Source organism: Gouania willdenowi, chromosome 1 (assembly GCF_900634775.1).
Source record: "Gouania willdenowi chromosome 1, fGouWil2.1, whole genome shotgun sequence".
Lineage (NCBI taxonomy): Eukaryota > Metazoa > Chordata > Actinopteri > Blenniiformes > Gobiesocidae > Gouania > Gouania willdenowi.
The window spans coordinates 37,612,815-37,627,547 of record NC_041044.1 but is presented as its reverse complement, the minus strand read 5'-3'; the positions used below and the strand labels follow the sequence as shown (position 1 = coordinate 37,627,547).

Below are 14,733 nucleotides of genomic sequence, written 5' to 3'. Positions count from 1 at the left end.
CTAACCCAACTACCTGTAAAAGAGGAGATTTAGAGTTTGGTGGAGGTTTAAACTCTGTGTGCTCTTATTTTAAGAATAAAGAGACATTTTTTGGTTATTGTAACTTAGTTTGCACATTCAAGTAAAAATATTATGCACTTACAATATCCAAGCAATAACTTACAGACATCAGCTCCAGAATTGTGCCTTAACATAAAAATAAAAAAGAGCAATGTCATTTGTAGGAATTTTTTTGGGAAATGGTAGTTTAAAAAAAAAAATTAAGAGGGTTTTTTCGTACATTTTGTGGTTAGAAATTAATGTATGATTCATGTATTCTCTGTAATTTTCTTTTACTTCAACTGGCCAAAGCGCATGTGCTGGCAGACCAAATTAGGCCCACGGGCCTCAGGTTCAACACACCTCTCTTATAATCAGTGTCACACAATTTATTTACATGACAGATCCCATGTTTAACAATTGCAGGACTTGGGGTTTAAATCATGTGTGGTTATTGTGTTAAAGGGGACATATCATGCTAAATCCACTTTTTTAGCCCTTAAATGCATTTTGTTGTATATTTAGAGTGCTTAGAAGTACAGAAAAAATCAAATTAGTCTCTTCAGGTGCTCCGTAGATATCTTTATATTCTGTTTTGCTCATATTTTTCAATCTGTTTCGATTTTTCTATTCTCTATTACGTTTTTTGAACTATTACATCACAGTATTTGCAGCGGAACTGCCAAATTAGTACATCGACTCCAGGTCCAACACTTCGAGCAATCCGCCATTTTTATTTCTCGCTTTTATTTTGTAGTCCAAGCTCAAGGATGCCTAAGTTACGAGAGGATAAGTTAAAATGTTTGGTTGTTGGATGTAGTAACCCACACGCTTCATTACACCGTCTCCCAGCATCAGAACCTTTTCAAAGTGCCTGGTTGAGTTTTATTTTTCACGGAAATGTACCCACATCTGTGGGTAAGGTCATTTTTGTGTGCACGAAGCACTTCAATGATGACTGCTTCAGCAACCTCCGCCAGTATAAAGAAGGATTTGCCGAAAGACTTTGTCTGATTGAGGGGTCAATTCCTTCTATCTTTGGAGACGATGAACAGAACACTTTGGTAAGCTGTAAATAATGCTAAAAAGTGTGATGATAAGACGTCCCTGTCATTGTTTTGTTAGCATTAGCAGTTGCACCGTCTTCAGACTTCATATGTTAGCGCTGTGTGCTCGTTTTAGATCCTTGATGATATGGCCTACGTGATTTAATTTAAGTCTAAAGTTTTCATTAGTCATTTCATTTTGCCGTTTTTGTCTTTAAAAAGACTGTATTAAAATGCATTTCGTGACGTTAGCTTGGCGCTAGCGTTAGCTCGGTGCTTGTGTTAGCTCACTTGTTAGGGTTCTGCAGGTTCATCATCTTCATTTTCATCTCGCTCCGCTGGGTCCGACTCTGGCTGTAACATGTAAGGCTGGATGGACAAGTATTCTGTTGTTGACATTGTGTAAATAACGTGTGAATAAACTTTTTCTGCGCCGCTACATAATTGTATCTCTTCTATCAAACCACAAAAATGGCCGAGCAGGGTGGAGTTGAACCGAGTGTCACCTGGATAGGGGGCGGGGTATGGAGTGTCTCATTTGCATTTAAAGAGACCGCACCAAAACGAGTTGCTCTCAGAAGCACATCAGAAAATGGGTAGAAAAGGGGTCTGTGGAGCTATAATAATGAGGAATTCAGACCCAAGCATTGCAGTTCCTTTTTATATAGACCACAACTGTATGATTTATATGTAAAAAGGAAGAATTTAAAACCATAATATGTCCCCTTTAAATTGCTCTGAAGCATGAGAACAGGTACGTGCAAAAGAAAGATCCAAGGCAGACTATTTAGAAAACAACTACAACCTTATCTTATTAAAAAGGTAAATCATTCATTAATATGCAATATTATGTCATAGGTAAACCCAAATCAAATTAAAAGCACAACATGCTTTAGTTATTGTTCACCTTTTTTGTTTTGTTTTTGCCTGTAGATTAATGGTCTGCGATCCCGTTTTGGGTCCCGACCCACATGTTCAGAACCTCTGCAGCTAATGTCTTAATGCAGCAGGTGCTTTAATTATGTTTGCCATTCTTATGACTTAAAAAAAAGAAGCAGCAGTAGTGAAGCAGAACAGTGACTGCTGAACAATCTGCTTCCTGATTGGTCATGCAATCTCCCTCTTACTCATAACTCAGCCTTGTGTGAATAATTTCCCCCGGCTGCTGCAGGCATTCAAACTCATGTCATCTGTAACCGAACACACCCTTCCCTCTTCGGCACCAACCCCCCCCACATCAGCAAACCCTGTGCCAACATAGGAAGTCTCTCTGTCGGACTGCATTGTTTCCAAGGAAGTCTCTGCATTCCTTTTCATTATGTTGGTATTCTGGATTTGTTTCCGACCTCCTATTGAAATGTCTTTGCCTACATTCCCATTGCTTTAAAACTGCCCAACTCAGGCCTCAACCACCCTGAATTCTTTCCAAATGCTGCACGTGTGTCAAATAGCAACAGGGCAGGGTTTAGGATTCGCCATAAGCTAAGTTTGAGTGGCTTTAACACTTTGAGGGAATATATATTTTCCTTAGTATTACACTGCATTGATTAGCTAATTGTTCTTCTTCTTTTCACCTCTAGAACAAGAACCAAATTCACTGTTCTCATGAAGTACTGTATGTAGTATGTGTAAATATAGACACTGTGGCCACGTTTAAATGAAAGCTTAAATTCCCCTTCAATTCATAATACAAATTTAATCCTTTTTAAACTGACCTTGTAAACCCCTTAATTCCAAATTAAAATGTTCATTGCAAATTAAACTTAATTCCAAAGTAAGTGGCTGGTTTATTCTAATTTTAATTCCGAATGGAATAATTCCTCAATTCCGCTTTGAATTATTTTGGGTCGTTCAGCACATGCTCGTCATGTCGCGATGACGCGCTGGTGATGACATAATCCAAGATGGCCTCCTGGAGTCGAGTCAAGACTGTTTATTTAATAAGAGCCTTAGAGGACATGGATATAATGCAAAGAGTGGATGGACGGAAGAATAAACAAGAGGACATTCACACGGATAAGAATGAAACAGGCTTCATCGTGGGACATGAAGCTCTGCACCAGACCACAGAGCTTCAAAAATAATGCGCGGGTTGTTGGAAAGTTCTCCTTCCACTCAAAAGTCTGTAGAGTGAAGGCAGAGCAGCCGTTGTAGTAACCGCTGGCTTTGATTGGCCAAAGTACGGTAGTGTCCCTCCTTTCACTCCCTAAACATTGGGATCTACTTCAAAAATACATTTCAAATAAAAGTGAAAATAGTTCTTATTATGTGGTCTTCTAACTTGTAGCTGAAAAGAAAGGGTTTGTTGTGTGTTTTTCCCGAGACATGAATACATCACGTTTGCCCCCTGTCCAATCAGAAGCCTTTCCAACCCCCAGACCCCAGACCTAAAGCGGAATTGAATAAAGCTGTGAAAACCAGTTTTCCATTTAAACCTCAATTAAGAATTACTATTTCCATGTAAACACAAAGCAGAACACTTAAATTCTGAATAATTTGATCCATAATAATAAATTCCGTGGCCACTGTGCTCCTGTTTTTGAATCCGGCTTTTGACAAAATGAATGAAAGTTGACACACTTCTAAATAAAAACCATCAACTTTATTCTACAGCTCTTGCTTTCAAAAATATATACACACATGAAAAGGCATATACAAATAAAATGGAAGGTGGGTCAGTTAAGAATCGAGATTTATACACGATACAAGAGTCTGAGGCGTGATTGTGCACGGACGCAGAGTCCACAGAGGGTGGTGCTTAGGGTCAAAGGTCACAGGGTGAGCAGGAGGAGGGGAGAGGGAGCAGCGGGGCAGGAAAACATTCCCTCTTTTTCTTTGGCGTTCTTCTCCAAAAGTCTTACTCCTACAAAACAAAAGTCCATCCCACTGTGGGGAGTCTCTACACTGTGGCTGGGATACTGTAGCTGCTCCTGTTGCTGAAGTCAGCAGGTAGCGACGCCACGCTATCTCGCGTCCCATTGGTCACTCTCCCCTCCTTGCCATCATAGAACGGCGCTGCGCCTGAAAGGAGACGACAACGAGCCAGCTGAGCAACGTGTGACAACCAGGACTCCACAGTGAGCCTCCGATAGCGGCTACATGCTAACTGTATCCTGCTGTTTACTGCCAATGAAATGAACCAAAGCAGAAAAAACCCATGCAGAGACACAGAGATAAGATAACGCATAGAAAACACACACTGCACAACACAAGCCCCAACATACAACATATCTGCTTAGGAAGACGACAACAAATTAGCTTCACATCTGTCCCAGCGTGCACGTTACAACACCAGCGTGAGTACAGATGCTGAGTGAACAAGAAGTGAGGGATGCACCGACACCACCTTTTACAGAACAAGCACCAGCACCTGCTGTTTTTACCTGGAGACTAGCTTAGCTGGTTAGCATGCGGGATGACAGCATAGGCCATGACCGTATTTTAACTTTTGAAGGAGGAAAACTTTTGCCCACCAAAATGAACGTTTCCCTTCACCGTATCATTAACTACTTTGTTGAGGGCCACATTTATATCAGCATTTAGAATAATGAACATTCTAAACAACACAGGAAATAACAAAATGGTTTGTGTATTTCTGTTGTCGTTTGGTACATTTTCCTGTCATTTGTGTTGTTTTGTAAGGTTTTTATTGTAATTTTGTGCATTTTTGGAGCAATTTTGTTTTTGTCATTGTATTGTCATTCTATGTATTTCACTGTCATTTTGTAAAATGTTCTGCCACTTTTCTGTATTTACTTTACTTACTTACTGTATTTGTTTATTTGGAGAGGACAGTACGCATTAATGAACACCAGTACAACACTTTGTGTATATGTGCCAGATTTAGCCATGACCTACTTTCCATCCATAGTCCTCATACATTTAAGACAATGACAATAAAAGACATGAACAAAGTATACACACAGACATGGACACTATATGTACATTATTTACAACCAACCGAAGAAATTTCTGATTGAAAAAAACTTCTACAGATGATTACATGACTGATTTGCATTTAACCATGTTTCGACTCTTTTTTAAAAGATGGAACAGCCTCGAACAGTCATTGGAAGACTGTTCCTGCTTGTGCATCCATTGTTTCTGTTCTAAGTTTGTATCGTATTTTGTTGTTTTTCTATATTTTTGTTGTTTTGTGAGTTTTTGTTGTCATTTTGTGTGTTTTTGGAGTCTATTTGTATGTTTTTGGTTGCAGTTTTGTATATATTTTCTGTATTTCTGTGTATTTTTTTAGTCATTTTGTACATTTACTTTGTGGGCCACACAGAATTAGACTGAAGGCCAGGTGTCCCCCCCGAGCCTCCAGTTGCCAATGTCAATCTGCTATGTACCTTAATTTGTAATTTGCGGTAAAATTTCTTGATATGTTGATGATGTGTTCCTCGATATAATAACACGGTCAATATTGTACTGATGTGCACATAAGTGCGTGTATGCGTTACTGCACTAGTTCACAAACTGCTGAATCGTGAGATGAAAGTCATTTATTCAATTCAATAGCGATTTTCACTTGTGGGATCCCCAGAACAATTATTGGAGTATCGATAGAAAAATGGCATCCATGCATCCCTGACCATGACGAAGCAGGTTTGTTAGTAACATACAGTAACAGGAGTAAAACCAAAGCTACCTGTGGCTGCCTTATAAACCGCTGTGTCGTGCGTTAGATTCACTGTTAAAGAGTCATCTGATTTAGGGCTCGAAGGCTTTCTAAGAGATGGTGAAAATACAGTCAGCTCAAGCAAAAGTGGAGTCCAGCAATTACATCTAAAATTACAAACAAATCCAAAGAAACAGAGAAAAAGACAAATCTGACCTGCACAGGGCGTTTTGCATGTTGTACTAATGATTGTTAGTGTAAAGTGTACACAACCCTTAAATATTCAAACTGATCAAAATATGCAGCCTAGTTCGTTTAAATTAAATTAAATTAAATTAAATTAAATTAAATTAAAGAATTACATAAGAAAAATAAGTACCATTTTAGATTCTCACGTTTTATGCACATTTCGTAAACAGCATCTTGCAGTACCATCAGGAGCCACCAGTGGATACATCATGCACTTCTATTTTACTTTAAAGTATGGTGGTGGAACTTTATTTACAGCAATTGGTGGAGAGGTAAGAGCCACTTTATTAGATAAACCTGTAAAGATGTTTGTTGACAATAAAGCAATTATTTGAAATCAGGACGGAGAAAATAAGCTTTAAATGCTTGACGTTTGTCTGAGTGTTTCAGAAATAGCTGATTTGACTGTTTTTATTCTTTTAGAGTACCAATCCATTGTCCGCAAAACATATTTTTAACCCCTGGCCATGGGGCGGGCCCTCTTAACTTCTAATCATATTGAAAATGGGTTTCAGTTTTTAGTACAGTTGATTCTGGGTTTGCATAAGCTTTGCTTTTATCTTAGATTCTCCTTTTAATTTTCCTGCTTTATTTTATGCTTTTTCTCTGTCGTTTCTTTAATGTGGTGTTTATTTATTATCGTAAACAACACAAGAATGTATGTTGGAGCTACTTTTGATGTATCTGGAGCTGTTATCTGATGTTTGGGGATATTATAGTGATTCCCAGGAGGAAAAGAAGAAAAGATGCAATTTTTTTTAGTCCTGGCTGCTTCGTAATGACTTTAGACAAACATTACTTGACGGAACCTCTAATACAGTGTTTTTCAACCACTGTGCCGCGGCACACTAGTGTGCCTCGAGAGATCGTCAGGTGTGCCGTGGGAAATTATCCAATTTCACCTAATTGGTCTAAAAAAAATTTTTGAAAACATATTAATTATTATCTGCAAATAATATACCATTGTCGAGTGTCCGTGCTGCAGTAGTGACTAAAGGTGCGTGCACACCGAACGCGACGGAAGCGATGCCGTTGCCTTAAATCGTCCCTGATCGGTAGTTTGCACATAGTGGTGCTTTTTTGTCAGTCCATCATTTCATCGCTCCAGCGACGCGATCACTAGGGAGCTATGTGTGTGTGTGTGTGTGTGTGTGTGTGTGTGTGTGTGTGTGTGTGTGTGTGTGTGTGTGTGTGTGTGTGTGTGTGTGTGTGTGTGTGTGTGTGTGTGTGTGTGTGTGTGTGTGTGTGTGTGGCCCCGGTAACAGGGTAGAGACAGAGAGAGAGAGAGTGTGTTGATGACGTCTTTTTTTTCCTTCTTGCTCCGCTTCTACGGTTAAATGATCAACTTAACGGAGATATTAAAGGATGACTTCACTCAGAATGTGTTTGATCAGTAGTTACTGTGGTTTTAAAGAAATTTACCGCTTTAATTTTGAACCTGATACTTTGAGGAAGTAGAACAGCCTCCGCTGCAGCCGTCAGCACTGAAGCGGGAGCGGGAGGGAGGGGCTGCTGCCTCCGCTCTACAGACAGTGGAGGACGGGAGATATCGCTTCACGTCGCTTAAAAAGTTAAAATTTTTCAACTTTGATCATGCAAGTCGCGTCGCTGAGGGGGGGATAAATTTTGTACATGTAACTCTTCATATTTCTCAGTGTAGAACAGTGAAATCTTTCCCAAATATTATTGCTTCTGTCATAATAAGCACGATATTTCTGTGTTCCTGGTAATTAATAATTTTGGACAGAATTAGAGTTTGCAAAACACTTTGATGTTTTCTACTACCTTTAAGACCACATTGTTGTTTCATTTGTTATGTTCAAGCTGTATTTTTGAAGTGGACATGTTAAGTGCACTTTTTATTTGAAAGAAGAAATACAAATGATGATAAAGTCCTTTATTCTTTGTGTTTATTTGATTCCTATTCAAGACACTTTGATGAGAATGGCTATATTGTTAATATAGGCCATAGGCTACAGAGTATCATTTTTTAACATGTTTGGCTGGTGGTGTGCCTCGTGATTTTTTCAATGAAAAAAATGTGCCTTGGCTCAAAAAAGGTTGAAAAACACTGCTCTAATAATATTCATGATCTATTGATAGAGCTTGCATTTAAAGTTCACTACAGGTACCTTTTAATTGTTTCAAATTTGATTCAAACCTGGACCTTTAAGTTTACTTCTCTAAACATCAATCTTGCCTTCAATGGTTTTAATAGTAACAAAAATAAAGCCTTCCCTCAGGTTTTGAAAACAAGCCTATTATTTCATGTAAAATCATAGTTTCGCAAATCGTTCGTACAAACATGCAAAACGACACGTAACTGGTCCTGTGATGCAACGCACGTGTCACCACCTTCTACAACCAACATCCGTCTCAAGAGGCAAATAGTGAAGCCAACTCACACTGAGAGCTCAGCGGCTGATTCTCTTTTACCTACGACAGGGAGGCAGAGTTGGGGGGCAGACGGAGGACGTTAGTCGTCATACATGCTCAGGCAAATGCCCGAGGACTGTAGGTTTCTCTACCTCTCTTGGATCTGAAGTACAGCACACAGGCCATCAGCAGCAGCAGCGACACCACCAGCAGACTGACACCACCGATCACCGCTTTCTTCCACAGCGCCATCCGAACTGTAGACACACGCAGAGACATCAGAGACTTGATACTTCATGCTGAGGTTGGATATTTCAACAAACAGCAGCTGGGTTCAAAAGGGAACCCTAAAATAACCTTCCAGTCTCACCCTCAATGGTGACCCGGTCGCTCTGGACGATGGTGTTGGCGTGGTTGACCGCCTCGCAGTAATAGATGCCGCTGTCCTGCTTGGATAGAGCAGGAATCTGGAAGTCTTTGTGGTTTTTGTCGGTGGTGGTTGTGTTCAGGGGAAGTTTGTCTCCGACTCGGTACCATTTGAAGGTGACGGGCGGTGATCCTTTCACTGCACAGATGAGGTAGAGGTGATCTCCCTCAGAGATGTCGGGTAGGTGAGGGAGGACGGTGAGGGTTGGGTTGGCGAGCGGCACTGGGGAGGGAACGGGGGACAAGTTCATGGTGATGCACAGAAAGAAAGTAGAAACATTAAGGCTTCAATAGAGAATTTGCCTTTAGCTTTTAAGTCCTTTTGAGCCTGATTCCACGAGTGATTTTCACACGTGGGATCAGAGCTGCTTGCAATTATTTTAGTATCGATAGAAAAATGGCGACCATGCATCCCTGAGTAGGGTTAGGCATCGTTTGGATTTTAATCATACTTATTCCCATTCCCATTCTCAATTTGGATTCCTGTTCTAAACAATTCTCGATTCCGATTCTTTGAGTTGTGCAGGTCAACAGGGCACAAATTTCGCAGGATAATTTTTTCATTTGAAAAAGCCTTTACACAGGCCATTTTTAGTAATTCACTGAGTTGATACAGTTTAGTTTTGTTGCTGTACTGTAACTAGGGTATTCAAGGTCCCGAACTGTAACACGACAAACAAGTTGGCAGCAGTATAAACAACAAAGAGCTGCAGCTCAGGTAGATGTAAAACAAAATAAAACAAACACAAACCCTGGAGCTGTCATGTGACAAATCAATCAACAGTTCTTGTTGAGGAAGATTATCATTATTCTGGCAACTAGGTCCTGCGCAACCAAAGTTGATAAATTTGAACTTTTTAATGCAACTTCAAGCAACAACTCCCCGGCCGTCACTGTCTGTAAAGCCGAGGCTGCAGCCCCTCCCTCCCACTACAGTGAGACGGCTGCAGCGGAAGGCTGTACTACACTTCCTCAGTTTACCGGGGCCAAATTAAAGCTATTAACTTCTTCAATAAGCCTAGATGAACTCTAGGCTCTAGGTGAACTCATCCGTTAGTAACTCCGTGAGTTGATCATTTAAATCATAAAATCAGCACTGTCTATGATACGGCCGGAGAAGAAGTGAACAACCCTCTCTCTCCCCTGTCAGCAGCTCCACGCATGCACGCAGAGCAAGCCGGGCGGAGTAATACAAGTCGCGGAAACAAACTAGTGCGGGCATTTAGGAACTGAAAAAAAAAATCGAAATTCAAACATAACATGTAACGGTTCTGTAACCGGACATTAGGAACCCAGCCCAACCCTATCCCTGAACATGATGAAGCACTGGGGAGGGAACGGGGGACAAGTTCATGGTGTCGCACAGAAAGTAGAAACATTAAAGCTTTATTAGATAATTTTTTTGTTCAAATTTATGGGGCTGTGAGGGCCTAAAGGTCAAAGAAGAGTCCGGATATGGATATGGGACAAAAACTACTTGAACAATCAAAATTCAATTCTGAACATTTACCGATGACGGTCGCGTTGAGTCTTCTGCTCAGCGGCGCCTCCCTGTGGCTGTTCTTGGCCTCACACATGTACTTGCTCAGCTCTTCGGGCATGTGGGCGGTGACCCTGAAGATGGCTCTTTGTCCAGGCAGCTGTACGCTGATGGTGGACACCTCATCAAAGCCCTTGAGCAGGGTGTAGTTTATGGGCAAGCTGCCGATGTCGGACTGACACAAGATCTGGATCGGCTGTCCGAGGACGGCTTTTCCATAAATGGATATCTTTGGTGTGGATACAGAAACTACACAGGAGACAGAAGATATGTAATATTCTATCTGATGGGGAATTAACGGCGCCCTGTGGTGTGTGGTCCTCACCTTTAGGCCGAACGGTGAGCGTCTCGCTCTGCTTGACGATGTCTCTGGCCTCGGCCGTGCAGGTGTAGTTGAAGTCGAACAGCAGGGCCTTCCCAGTGAAGACCCCGGTGTCGGTGGAGATCAGCGGGTTCTCCAGAGGGTGGAGGGTGTACGTCAGCTCCTTCCTGTCCAGTCGCTCAGAGGCAACGTTCTCACTGCGGCAGGTCAGAGTCATGGGTTCCTTTTGGAAAACTTCAGCCGGAGCCAGAGTCAGGGTCGGAACCGAGAAGAGCTCTGTGGAAACAGACAACCATCACCGTCTGCTCTCACACTGTGAAGCTTCTCACGCTCTGATCTCCAAAGATGGTAAAACCAGAGGTGAAAGCAATGGATTACAAGTACTCATGTTACTGTAATTGAGTGGCTTTTATGGGTACTTGTACCTTTTTGAATATATTTCTAACTCAGTAATTTTACTTGTTCTAAAGTACATTTAAAAAAAAGAAAAGTAATTAATTACATTTCTACACCCAACCGTTACTGAGTAAATTATTATTATTATTGTTTTAACATGATTAACAGACATTGTGAAACTACAAAAAAATGAAATGACCAGACAACAACTTTACTCACCCGTCACCAGAACCGTCCTGGTGGCCACTTTGATCACGTGTCCCATGTCCAGCCTGCACTCAAAGGTCAGTCCTGGACCTTTAGCCAGAGCCACCATGCTGTGGTTAACTTTGGTGGTTCCGCTGCTGAGCAGGTGGGTGCCTTGGCTCAGGTAGAGCTGAGGGCTGTCCAGGCTGCGCAGGAGGTTTCTGAGGGTGCACATGATGTTCAGAGTGTCTCCTTCAAAGACCTGATACTGAGGAGAGACCTCCAGCACGGGGGTGATGGAGAGCTCTGTGGAGAGAGCACACAGGGAATGACACACCAAGAACACACACACAACCAATTCAACCTCCTTTACTAACACAACATGCTGAAAACTTAGAGATGAGCAGCTTTTTTTCAAATGTTTGGACCGTGGATCAGACCCTTTGATGAATCATTAAAACAGTTAAACACAGAATTTTGTGCATTTAAAAACAATGTTTTGTGTGTTTTGTTGTTGTTTTATGTGTTATTAGTCATTTAACAATTTTTGTTGTCATTTTGATGGATTTTTGTTGTCATTTTAAAACAATGTTTGTGATAATTCCGTTCTGTATTTTATTGTCTATGTGTATATTTTTCTGTAATTTCGTAATAGTCTTGTATGTTTTTGGAGTAATTTTCAGTATTTTTTGTGTCGTTTTGTGGTAATTCTTTGTATTGTTGTCGTATAATGTATTTTTTCCGTAATGGTTAAGATTTTTGTTGTCTTTTTTATTTCTGTCATTCTTTTGTGTATTTTCCTTTTATTTTGAATTTTTACTTTGGGGGCCACACAAAATCAAACTGAGGGCCACATGTCTGGGGTTCTCTTACTTTAATAAACAGAGTGTATGTGATCTAAACTATTCCACACTTTCCGTGTGATATGTTGCCTCATAAGGTGTCACGAAGGTTGTCATTAGGTGTCGCTAAATTATGACACCTTTGGAGCTATGCAGCCATTTTTTGGGTTAGGTGGAAGGATAGTGGGGTTGGTTGGGGTTTGGGTAACAAACAACACTTAATGAAAGCGTCGATGACACCTTATTCATGCTAATGACTAATGACAGCATAATGTCAGCCTTATGTATAAAGCTTCATGTAAAGCGTTCCCAAAGTTCTGACCTTTGACTGAAACGATGGCCGTGTTGCTCTCCTCTGACTTGTAGGAGTCTGGGGTGATGAGGACGGTGTAGTCGCAGCGGATCTTGTGGATTCCGGCGCTGCTGAAGCGAAGCGTGGCCTCGGCCTGGTTCCCGTTCACTCTCTCCTCGTGGATTTCGTTACCGTTGTCGTAGAAGTAGAAGAAGATGGAGCCCGTCTCGCCGGGAGCTCTGCAGGTGGCCGTCACCTCCTCACCCTCAGTGACCACATCTTTGTTCAGGTGCAGAGCTGGTTTGGAGAGACCTGAGGGAACATGGTGGGAGTCACATGTTAGAGATACTGAAACATTTATGAAAGATTCATCCATCCATGGGTAGATTTGGGACATTAGCATCAAGATCTCCCCCTGAATCCATGGTATGTTGCACACATTGGAGGTTTCATGGCTCAACCTGCAGAGCCAAAATAGCTCCATGAGCATGACTGAACCACCACCATGCCTCATAGTAGGCAAAGTGTCCTTCTCTTTAATGTCTCGTTCTTCCTTCTATAGACAGATCGTTGTTTGTACAGAGGTTGTCCGTACAGCAACGTACAGATAGACACTTTCTTATTTGAAGCGCTAACATTATAAATGAAGGGCCTGTACTACGAAGTTGGATAAGTATATCTGGGATTTCTCTCCATTAGCACCAAACCAAACCAGTGTTTACAAGGTCAGTTTAACTTTTATTCTGCTTTAAAGAGGAATTAAACCTCCCATGTAAACATGGCCATTCTCCATCAGCGAGCCCCTGTACTATGAAGCAGGATATAAACACGTTCACTCCTCCAGTCATGCAGCACCACCTAGAAAACAAACTGGTCCCACTCCTATAAAAGGGCTCTGAACCTCTGACAGCAGCACACTTAGTTTGTTCCCAGCCTCCAAAGAGTTTGTTGAGAACAACTTCTGTATGATCTTAGTTTTGACTTTGTTAAATTTGTCTATTTGATTTGTGTGTTATTTAGACTGTTTTATTTTTGCGTGCAAGACTATCTCTTTAGTTTAAATCCAGCTTTTTGTTCCCATTAATGGTGAAATGTTCTGCTTTAGTGGTTTGTAAATTCCTTGTAAAAATCATAAATTCCCCGTACGTACCCTTGTTTTTTGATCATTTATTTGGGGACTGAGGACAAATGCTATTTTTCCTTAATATTGTTATTTTACCTACTTCCTAGACGGGTGCATAAAGTATTTTTGGGGGCTTGTTGGGATCACTTTTGGGGGCCCCACGTATCATTAGGGATAGTTTCACTTAAAGCGCTCAGATCTTGTCCACTCTATAACTTAGTTCCGACCGGGTTAGGTGTTCAGCCTATGTTACCATGGTGATTCAGCCTGGTAAAAAGTTAACCAGTGTCGTAGTACAGGACACACCAAATAAATCCCAGAAGTTAGCGTGATCAGATAAAATCCAGCATAGTACAGGCCCCACATGTTTGTGATAGATGTGTGCTTTAGACCCACCTCTCACAGTCAGCCTCCTGGACTCACTGGACATGGACTTGCCCTCGATGCTGACCTCACACTTGTATTTGCCGCTGTTGGACACGCGGGCGTCTGGCAGCAGGTACAGGAAGTCCTCTGAGGAGCTGCTGGTCTTGGTGTAGACCCTGCTGCCGTCCCTAAACACGCTGAACTCCCGGACCAGCGGCTCCGGTCCAGAGCTGCTGACCACGGCCTGACACCTCAGGGTCACGTTGGTGCCTCGGCTGGAATCAGAGTCCGGTTCTACGGTCAGACTCACAGCTCGGATGGTGAACACTGAGGAGGGGGTTCAAACAGAATGAACATCACTCATACACATATCTATAGAGCTACACAACTGAATATTACAAATGATATTAAACAAGAAAAGCAACACAGAGTGAGTCCAATATCTTAAAATATGAGCCAAAAAATGACAAACTTTCACAGTTTTTAGCCGAGACGGAAAGTAATGCAGTATAAATACTTCACCGTACTTAAGTAGCTTTTTCAGGTATGAGGATTTATTTTTCTGACAAGCTTTTTCTCTTACTCTTCTGTCTTTTTGTGTGTTTTTAGAGTTGATTTGTGTCTTTCTCTCATGATGAATGATTTATTTTTCTGTTTGTCATTTTGTGGATTTTTGTTGTGGTTTTGAGTATTTTTCTATTATACATATACATTCACAATTACTACAAATATCTGTACTCTTTACATCATATACTGAGTTTGATGAACTTTCAAAATAAAATCCATAAGATTTAAATGTAAAAACAATAAATAAAAGAACTGTTGTTTAACATATATATATGACAGAAATGATTAGAAAATAAATAATTTTTAAAATTTTGATTAAAAAACATGTTTTAGTAATATTTG

The 14,733-nt window shown here is 41.0% G+C and overlaps 1 protein-coding gene across 11 annotated transcripts in view; it reads right to left on the bottom strand.

The window, feature by feature from the left end:
- pecam1b (platelet and endothelial cell adhesion molecule 1b) overlaps nt 1-14,733 on the bottom strand; it is a 40,248-nt gene that overhangs the window by 23,093 nt on the left and 2,422 nt on the right. For 4 of the 11 annotated variants that reach the window (XM_028454163.1, XM_028454269.1, XM_028454226.1 and 1 more), the window contains exons 3-9: nt 13,855-14,151; nt 12,366-12,647; nt 11,235-11,507; nt 10,623-10,895; nt 10,268-10,546; nt 8,702-8,980; nt 8,484-8,588 (exon numbers count right to left, since the gene is read on the bottom strand). In XM_028454163.1, the coding sequence (XP_028309964.1) occupies nt 8,484-8,588; nt 8,702-8,980; nt 10,268-10,546; nt 10,623-10,895; nt 11,235-11,507; nt 12,366-12,647; nt 13,855-14,151 (1,788 nt within the window). Of the gene's footprint in view, nt 1-3,668; nt 4,107-5,736; nt 5,817-8,360; nt 8,392-8,483; nt 8,589-8,701; nt 8,981-10,267; nt 10,547-10,622; nt 10,896-11,234; nt 11,508-12,365; nt 12,648-13,854; nt 14,152-14,733 lie in introns of those variants that run through there. The other 7 variants (XR_003674601.1, XR_003674596.1, XM_028454674.1 and 4 more) reach the window with 5 other exon arrangements.